This window comes from Bos grunniens, chromosome 24 (assembly GCF_055505025.1).
Source record: "Bos grunniens cultivar Pamir isolate PY7600 chromosome 24, Bosgru_T2T1.0, whole genome shotgun sequence".
NCBI classification, from domain to species: Eukaryota; Metazoa; Chordata; class Mammalia; order Artiodactyla; family Bovidae; genus Bos; species Bos grunniens.
In genome coordinates this window covers 43,699,586-43,709,015 of record NC_141188.1, presented here as the reverse complement: position 1 = coordinate 43,709,015, position 9,430 = coordinate 43,699,586, and the positions used below count along the sequence as shown (strand labels likewise).

At 44.9% G+C, this 9,430-nt stretch overlaps 1 protein-coding gene and 1 long non-coding RNA gene across 2 annotated transcripts; both read right to left on the bottom strand.

Moving 5' to 3' along the window:
• Window positions 1-656: 656 nt before the first annotated feature.
• Window positions 657-4,958, bottom strand: LOC147346152 (uncharacterized). Its single transcript, XM_086372365.1, has 5 exons — window positions 4,803-4,958; window positions 4,582-4,693; window positions 4,311-4,425; window positions 3,678-3,822; window positions 657-850 (listed from the first exon to the last, which is right to left on the bottom strand). Exons 1-4 carry the CDS (start codon window positions 4,956-4,958, stop codon window positions 3,714-3,716), a joined length of 492 nt encoding a protein of 163 aa, XP_086228491.1. The 3' UTR covers window positions 657-850; window positions 3,678-3,713.
• A 178-nt stretch (window positions 4,959-5,136) lies between these two features.
• On the bottom strand, window positions 5,137-9,089 carry LOC147346151 (uncharacterized). Its single transcript, XR_015153472.1, has 3 exons — window positions 8,951-9,089; window positions 5,862-5,930; window positions 5,137-5,216 (listed from the first exon to the last, which is right to left on the bottom strand). It is a non-coding gene; the product is annotated as an uncharacterized LOC147346151 (long non-coding RNA).
• Between the last annotated feature and the right edge of the window lie 341 nt (window positions 9,090-9,430).

Genomic DNA, 9,430 nt, shown 5'->3' with positions numbered 1-9,430 from the left:
ATTTACATCCCATCTTCCAACTGTGTTTTCTTAGGAGCCCAGAGATGCCAGTGGCTCTCCTAGTAACTGATTAAAAACTAGTCAGATACTCTGCCCCAAACAGGCACTAGTCTTCCTGTGCTTTATACTTATCTTCAAGGCCATGATATCAAATTACCAGATGAAAACAAAACCAGGGATGTGGCTATTGCATCACCATGAACTTCTTACCTCTTAGTAAGTACACTGAAAATAGTGGCCTACCCCTATATTAGTTAAGAGAATGCAGTAGATTCTACAACTACATCACTTGGTCCTCATATAACCCTACCAATCAGATGATAAAATAATCCCAAAGTCGTTACTGAGTCTTCAAAGTTTCCATAGCAACAAGTGCCTCTTATTTGAATCACACAACCTTTGCTGTGGTGAGTGCTCTAAAGCTTCCCTGGTGGCTCCGTGGTAAAGAATCTGCCTGCAATGCAGGTGATGTGGGTTCAATCCCTAGGTCAGGAAGATTCCCTGGAGAAGGGAATGATAACCCACCCCAGTGAGTACAAAATTTTAATATAGACAGGACCCAGACTCAACATTTTTCTTGCACATACTTTATTCTTAGTAAGCACAGAACTTTTTTGTATAGAGTACACAGTTTTATTAATATTTGGAGCAAAGGACAGATTTATGACCATTTTTATGTAAGAATCTAAAAGACCATCTTCTCAGTTCTTAGCATCACTGAGATTGTCCTCCCAGTGGACCTGGCACCCTTTACCTGCAGGGCACAAGTTCTCACTGGCCTTTATTCTAAAGATATTCTTTCTTCTTTTTTTATTTAAAGCAGAAGTATATACAAACATCCAAATGCTCCCTATAAAAGACAAGAAAGTTAGTATTTAGTTTTTCTTTCTGGGTTTTATTAAAATGAAATATGTAGAAGATGACAAACTTGCCTCAAACCTTGACCCCCAAGTAAAACTCGCTCGCCCCTCCTAAGAGAACCACCATCACAGACTCAGTGAGTGGCCCTCCAGGTTATGTATTTTACATTTTCAGATGGCATGTGGTAAAGAATCTGCCTGCCAGTGTAGGAGAATGCAGAAGGCTTGGGTTTTATCCCTGGGTTCGGAAGATCCCCTGGAGTAGGAACGACAGTGCTCTCCAGTATTCTTGCCTGGGAAATCCCAGAGACGAGAGGAACATGGTGGACTACAGTCCATGGGGCTGCAAAGAGTCAGACGCGACTGAGCACACACACTCGTGACAAAACTGCCATTTGCCTCTTCCTTCTTTCTTTGTACTTCTTTTATGTCTTTGCTGAGATTGTATATTTTCCATTTGTTTCAAACATGTTCAAAATTGCCTGTTGAAGCATTTTAGTGATAGCTGCTATGAAATCTTTGTTAGATCATTTCAACCTCTGTTGTCACCTCAGGGCTAGCCTGCATTAAATTGTCTTTTCTCATTCAAGTTGAGATTTCCCTCGTTCATGGCATGATGAGCAGTTTTCAATTATGTCCTGGATATTTGGGTATTATGTTGGAAGATTCTGGATCCATTTAAGTCTTTTATTATAGCAAGTGTGTGTGTGTGTGTGTGTGTAAAATGCTATTGTTGTCATTCAGTTTATTTCTGTGTATGTCATAAGCCCCACATTGTTAATATTTTTCCTTTGAGTATTCAATGATCTTTCAAAGATATTAAAAGTAAGAAAAGTGCCTATTATATGGAACATTATTTTTATTATTTCCATCATCCTGCTTTTCTTTGTGTTCAACCACATTTCCATCTGCTAGCCTGTTCTTTCTTCCTGAAAAAGTTTCTTCAATATTTCTTGGCAGTAAATTCTTTCAGCTTTTGTTAAAAAGTCTTTGTTCTGTCTTCATTTCTGTAAGATATTTTCACTGGACACAGAACGCTGGGTTTATTGATTTTTTCTTCCAGTACTCTAAAGACATCTCTTGATTTTCCTCAGGCTTGATAAATTTCTGATGAAAAATTGGCTATAATTTTTTTTCCCCTCTATTTAACTTTCTTCTGCTGCTGCCTTCAAGATTTTTCTCTTTTATCTTTGGTCTCCAGGGGTTTGATTATGATGTATCTAGATTTGTTTGTTTTTCTGATTTCCATTTTCCTGAGCTTCTTGCATCTGTAGTTTGTTGATTCTCTAATTTAAAACAATTTTCTTCACGTATTTCCTTTGCCCATCCTCTTTCCCTGTCCTCTCCAATCACATGGATTCCAAATTGTCCTACAGCTCTTACATGTTTTGCTTTGTTGTTTTGGTCTCTTTGTTCTTTGAGTTTCAGTTGGTTTAATTTCTATTGACCTATCTGTATTCACTAATTTTTTTTTTTATTCTGATGTGGCCAGTTTGCTGATAAGTTCACTGAAAGAGTTCTTCTCTGATAGTATGTTCTTTTTTTTTTAATTACTGGCATTGCCATTTGATTCTTTTTATAGTTTCTATCTCTCTGCCAAAATTCTCCATCTGTTCATGCATGTTGTCCATCTGTTGCACTGGATTCTTTAACACATTTGATGTCTTTATTTAAATATTTTACATATTTAGCATCTTTTGATAGTTCCAATATTGAGGTCATTTCTAGATCAAGATCTGTTAACTGTTTATTATCACTGCTACAGCTGAACCTGGTACTGTAGGTAGTAACCATTATTAGAAAGAAAGAGAGAGAAAGAACAGCAGTGTAGTTAAAAGGGGAGAGATAAATATATCATTATTTTCAGACACTGTGATCATAGAAAATTCAAAATATCCAACAGAAACAATGAGAGTTTACCAAAAATCAAATTTTAAAACTCAACGGCATTCTTTGAGCTAAAAAACAGAAAAAAAGAAGTACTAAGCTGTCATTCACAATTGTAACAATATCTGTGCAGAATCAGAAACTAACAAATTTTGAATAAAATCTCCTTAGAAAATGAGAAAATGTTACAATTTAATTAAATTTTGTAAAACAGACTTTAAGTAAATGGAGAATTAATCATGTTCTTGGATAGAATGACAAATTTTTGACAAATTAATTCTCCCAACACTGTTCTATAATTTTAAAACAACCTCAATCAAATGTCAGAGATGTATTTTAATGTATTTGGTGAACTGGCTCTGAAATATATGTGGCATAATGTTCTAATGTCTAATTGTCGATGAAAAGTTAAGTCAACTTTGAAAAAGAAGAGTGGAATTGTGTTCCATGAGCTATTAAGATATGCTACACAGGCACATTTTAAAAACTGTATGTCACTCATCGAAGAACATAAATAGGCCAACAGAATGGCGTAGAGAGCTCAGACACAGATCCTTGTATTTGGGGAACTTAATATATGATAAAGTAGGGGAACTTAATATATGATAAAGTAGCAGAACAGGTCATGGGAGAAAAGATGATTAAGTAGCCCAATTAAGGGTCTACTGGTGACCATCTCTCAAAGAGAAGAAAGGCCTGCTTTATGGAATTTGCTGGTCTCCATGGTGTAAACCCTCCATCACAGCCAACCTCAAACCCTCCAGCACTCCGCAGACATGCCTGCTTGGAGCTGCCCCTGCTGAGGGCACAGTGTGCAGCCTTGGGATCCATTGTGACCATGGGCTTGTGTCTCCCAAATTCGAATGCTGGAACTCTGACCCCATGGGATGGTTTTTTGGAGGTAATTAAAATTAATTGAGAGGTAATTACCTTTGGGAGGTAGTTAGACCTTGGTGCGGGGAGGTCTCATGATGGGACTGGTGACCTTGAGAAAATAAACAGGGGAGCTTTCCCCTTCTGTCTATGATATGCAATCTGCTGGCACCTTGATCTTGGACTCCCAGCCTTCAAAACCCTGAGAAATAATTGGTTGCTGTTTAAGCTGCCCAGCCTGTGGTTTTTCTTACAGCAGCCAAAGCAGAATCCATCCCCCTTAGAGAAACATGGGTTTTCCCAGGTGGTGCTAGTGGTAAAGAACCTGCTTGCCAATACAAGGGATGTAAGAGACCCAGGTTTGATCCCTAGGTTGGGAAGATCCCCTGGAGAAGGGAATGTCAACCCACTCCAGTATTCTTGCCTGGAGAATTCCATGGACAGAGGAGCCTGGCAGGCTACAATCCATGGGGTCTCAAAGAGTTGGATGCAACTGAAGTGACTTAGCACGCACACACACAAGAGAAATGTGGCGGGGGGTGGGGACAGGTGCTACAGGGATCATCGAGATGCTAGAAGAGAGAGCAGACCCTCCGTGCAACAAGGAAGGCAGACAAAGAACATGGACCACCACCCACACGTAGAGCAATGTGCAGGAACAGCCCCACAGCAGATGATGAATCCATATACCTTCCCAGCAGCTGGCAGCCCTCAGGTCTGGGAAGGAGAAGCAGAGGAAAATTGGTGATCTGTTGAGGCTCCACTTGAGTTTGGGGAACCTTCTGAAGGAGCAGGATACAAGATGGTGAGTTTCGACTTGCTCAGGTCTTCCTCATTCCCCAACAAGGGCTTACTCTGGGTCTGCAATTTAGGAGCTGTGTGACCGGGAGTAATCACTTAACCTCTCTGAGACTCAAGTCTCCAGCTGGAAAATGAAGGGACCATACTCACCCTCAGCAATGGTGTTTCTGAAGCCGACATCCAACCTCACTTGGAATCGTGCTGAGATGCCACTTAATGTGGAAAGGATGAGAAGTCGACCGTGGGAAAGAGATGAGATGATAAACGGTGGTCTGAGGGGCATGGCACACGGAGGCAAATGCTGCAACTTAAGCGTGGCCAAGAACAGGCACCCAGAAGGCAGATGCACGCGGCCTGTGTCAGACTCTCAGGGACACACACCCAGAGATGTAACACATGCAGGGGACGCAGGCGAGGGTGAGCCCCGCCCCCCTCCCCGGCCCGGGGGAACTCAGGCAAGGGTGAGCCCCGCACCACTCCCCCCACCCCCACGCCTCCCCAGCCAGGAGCATCCCGCTGCCCAGAGAGAAGGTGCATGTCTGACTCTAAGGTGTGCAGAGAGCCACAGGTAGGGAAGCGTGGACAGGATGCTCTCCGGGGAGGAGCCACTGAGAGCATCTCACAGAGGAAACACTCACGTGGGATCTGAGAGGATGGACAAAGGGCCCTGCGAAGGCTTCTGCTCGTCCAGCTGGACTTCCATCGGCCAGACTTCCCATGTGGAGAAGTGTTCAGACTCTAAAGCAGGTTCTATCAAAGGCCCAAAATACTGGCAAGTCTTAATGGTGTTGAGATCTGTGTATAAAATAAAATCATTCTGAGCTGGGTCTCGTAACAAAGGCAGGTAATCAGTCTGGATAATAGCATTTTGAGCCCAAAAAAAAAAGGGAGGAAAAAGTCTACAGTCATAAGACACTCTTATCTTTGGTGGTTAATATGCTAGCTGTGATGCTATTTCCCCAAAAAGAGCCAGGGAAACTGTCAGACACCAGCCAGCTCCCTGAGTAACTGAAGTGAATGAATCTCTGGTGTTTCCTTAAAAATGGAAATAATGTTGCATTAAGTGAGTCATGGAACTCTTCTAATGCTCACCTGCCCTATGGATGTGGGGTTAATACTGCTCACGAGGTTGTCCTGAAGCTGAAATGACAGAACACGGGAAGTCACTCCGCACCATGTCTGCAAAGCACGAAGTGCTTCGTGAGGGTCAGCCAAGAGAGATGGTTGTTCAGAACTTCCCCTTCTCAAGTCCCTCCCCTGGGAGCAGTTAAACAGAACTTTATTCAAAGCTGAACCCCGCCCTAAAATTAGGGATTTTTGAACTGAGAAACCTGAGTCTTGGGGACTTTAACTAAAGCCTGAGTGAGTAAGTGGTGAGTGGCAGGATTCCAACCCAGGTTACGTGGGTCCACACTCTCCCCACTACCCACAAAATCTCACCTGTGCTTCTGAGTTCACATCGGATAGGTCCACACTGGTCTGCAGGTGCAGGCAGCCAGGGGTTCCCCTCTGGTGAACAGATGTGGAATTTAATTACGTTGCCCAGTGAATTGGGGAACCAACTAAAGAGCCTCTTGGTGAAAGTGAAAGTGGAGAGTGAAAAAGTTGGCTTAAAGCTCAACATTCAGAAAATGAAGATCATGGCATCTGGTCCCATCACTTCATGGGAAATAGATGGGGAAACAGTGGAAACAGTGTCAGACTTTATTTTTGGGGGCTCCAAAATCACTGCAGATGGTGACTGCAGCCATGAAATTAAAAGACGCTTACTCCTTGGAAGGAAAGTTATGACCAACCTAGATAGCATATTCAAAAGCAGAGACATTGCTTTGCCAACAAAGGTCCATCTAGTCAAGGCTATGGTTTTTCCAGTGGTCATGTATGATGTGAGAGTTGGACCGTGAAGAAGGCTGAGCGCCGAAGAATTGATGCTTTTGAACTGTGGTGTTGGAGAAGACTCTTGAGAATCCCTTGGACTGCAAGGACATCCAACCAGTCCATTCTGAAGGAGATCAGCCCTGGGATTTCTTTGGAAGGAATGATGCTAAAGCTGAAACTCCAGTACTTTGGCCACCTCATGCGAAGAGTTGACTCATTGGAAAAGACTCTGATGCTGGGAGGGATTGGGGGCAGGAGGAGAAGGGAACGACAGAGGATGAGATGGCTGGATGGCATCACTGACTCGATGGACGTGAGTCTGAGTGAACTCCAGGAGCTGGTGATGGACAGGGAGGCCTGGCGTGCTGCAGTTCATGGGGTCTCAAAGAGTCAGACATGACTGAGCAACTGAATTGAACTGAGCTTGGATCCACGTTCACTGACTTACAGGCAAGAGTTCTTTCTAAACCAGTGTATATAATACATACCCTCTCCCACAGCAAGTCCACAAGCAAGCCTGCTCTGTCGATTTCTATCTGAACATCACACTAAGCCATTCTCACTCACCTCCTGAAACATGGCCCCCAAACACCCGGCAGTGGTAGAGGATGCGTGAATGTGATTTACCGGGAAACCCTTGTGATGAGCAGTGATGGTTTTGGCAAGACCATGTCATCAGGAACTGCTGTAAAATGTCTGAGGAAAATGACTGAACTTCTCTTTAGAAAAGATCTGCCAGGTTCATCAGCCTGTTCTTACTACAACTTCCCATTTCAAATTTCCGCTTTTCTCCAGGACTCTGGAGTCTCATTCTGTAGGAATGAGACTCAGTTCAGTAGGAAGTGGTTGTTGGATGATATCCTGAAATGCTCACGCAACAAGCAGTCTCTGATGGAGTCACCATGGCCACTGTGTGTCCTCGCTGAGCGGTCTCTGTGGCTGCACTGAGATGGTCACTTGTAGCCTGTGGATTATGCCATCACCATGGGCCACAAACCACGGCCCGTATCCTTCTGCTGCTGTTGGTGATGTGAAGTTTAAATTATTGCTCATTTTTAAATCCCTGTAGGATGGCCCTGAGGTGTGGATACTTCTGGTGTATTGGTCTTTTACTGTTTTCTTTTGTAGACTGGGGTATCATTGGGTAAACCACTCTTGGCTCCACAATGACTAGAGTGTCCATTAGCTTAACAAGGACCCAGCCTTCTGCTTGTTCTTCTTAGAGGGACGGGTGACCAGCGGTCACATTCCTGCAGTGGGGTTGGACCCTGTGGGAGTTTCCCACAAAACACTGGGGCTCCATCTCAGCTGTGGGCCCACATGTTTCCGCTTCCATCCACCTCTACCTCCCTGCTTCCCTGGAAGCTTCTGCGACTTTAGATTTGTTACCAGTAATTTCTGTAGCTAAGAAGGAAGACAAATGTGGACTCTGTTTTTTTAATTGGTTAATGTATAAAACAACTGGGCTAAGCTATTTGGGTTGAAAAGAGAGGTCTGTTGGCTCATCAGTGCTTGGGTGAGTGCATTCGTTAGTAAGCACGTATTTACATTAGTTTCAGCAAAAACACATTTGTTTGTACAAACATGGAGCAGAGTAGGAGAATGTTTACAGTATCCCCACTTGCCAACTCAGAAACAGCTCATCCTGCAGACGCAATGAGGCATCAAGCCCCTGTTCTCCCCTGGAGCACCAGCAGGGAGAGCGGCCAGGGCTCCGCATGGAGAACTCCCCTCTTACAAGGAACCCCCAAGTAGCCCGGTCGCCCCTCCCAAATCAGAGGCACCTCCACCAGCATCCCTGACAGGTGCTTTCACAGCCCTTCCTGAACAGGTTCAAATACAGAGCCCCTCGCTCCCTGGAGAATGACCACTCTCTGTCTAAACAGCTCTGTTAGAATGTTCTTTGCTATTGATGCAAAGTCTGGATCCTTACAACCTCTTCCTATCTGTTCTAATTCTATCCTCTGGAGCCAAACAAAACAAAGCTCCTTCCTCCTCCAGACAATGGTGCTTCAAACATGTGGAGGAAACCCTGTCGTCTACGCTCTGTGTTTTGTCTCCAGTAAACATTTAGTGCTTGAAACATTCCTTTTAAGACATGGCTTCTAGTTCTTTCCCCATCCAGGGTCCCGCCCTGCCCTTGGGCTTGACCTGGAACAGAGGGGACGATGCCCCCTCCCCCGGTATCTCGTTCACACTCGCTCCCACCCTGGCTGTGGACTTCCTCTGATAGACTGTAAGAACCTGGCTGCTGATGAAAGTCAGAAAGCAACTGTTCTCGAACATCGTGCTTTTACTGTAAGGTCGTGGAAACGTATCTGACCTTCTGGGTCTGCTCCATCAGCGGTTAGGATAGAGACGTGGATTCTGGAGTTGGGCACACTTTCCGTGCCCACACCTCTCTGCTCCTGCATGGCTAGTGTGGCTGCCCCAGTTTGCCTTTCTCTGGGGCAGAGGTTCTTGGGGAGCAGATGGTGAAGGCCAGATGCCCCCCATCTCTCCAAGGGGTGGAGGCAAAGCCTCCCAGGGACTTTGACAGGAAACTCGTGTCCGTTCCCAGATCTGAGAACCCTGCCTCAAGGACCAGGCTGCCCCTTGAAGAAAGACACCTGAGATTTCCCTCCTGATTCCTCAGAGAATTTCCTACTCACCAGCCCAGGGGAATCTGCTTATATCCACCGCTCCACTTTCTCAGAATATTCAGGAGAAAAAAGTTATCTATGAGCTTCCCTGGTAGCTCAGTTGGTAAAGAATCTGCCTGCAATGCAGGAGACTGGGGTTCAATCCCTGAATCAGGAAGATCCCCTGGAGAAGGAAATGGCAACCCACTCCAGTATTCTTGCCTGGAGAATCCCATGGACAGAGGAGATTGGTGGGCTACAATCCATGGGTCACAAAGAGTCGGATACGATTGAGCAACTAAACCACCAAGGGCTTTGAAGCTGGTTCCCAACTGATGTCCACACACACGCCATTAGTTTGGAACATTGCATCCCCCGGGACACCCAGAGCCCAGATGCCATGTTCTCACTCAGCAGGCCAAGTGCGTCCCCTCCCAGGAGCCCGGCCAGTCTCCCCCTTGATGTTTTGGGGGGAGGGGGGCAAATGCTGTCCAGACCCAAAAAGCAGAA

Coding starts and splice junctions, on each gene's coding strand:
- LOC147346152 (XM_086372365.1), bottom strand. CDS start 4,958: ATGCACCTTCTCTCTGGGCAGCGGGATGCTCCTGGCTGGGGAGGCGTG. Junction 4,426..4,581: donor ATGTCGGCTTCAGAAACACC/ATTGCTGAGGGT, acceptor GTCGAAACTCAC/CATCTTGTATCCTGCTCCTT. Junction 3,823..4,310: donor GGCTGCCAGCTGCTGGGAAG/GTATATGGATTC, acceptor ATTATTTCTCAG/GGTTTTGAAGGCTGGGAGTC.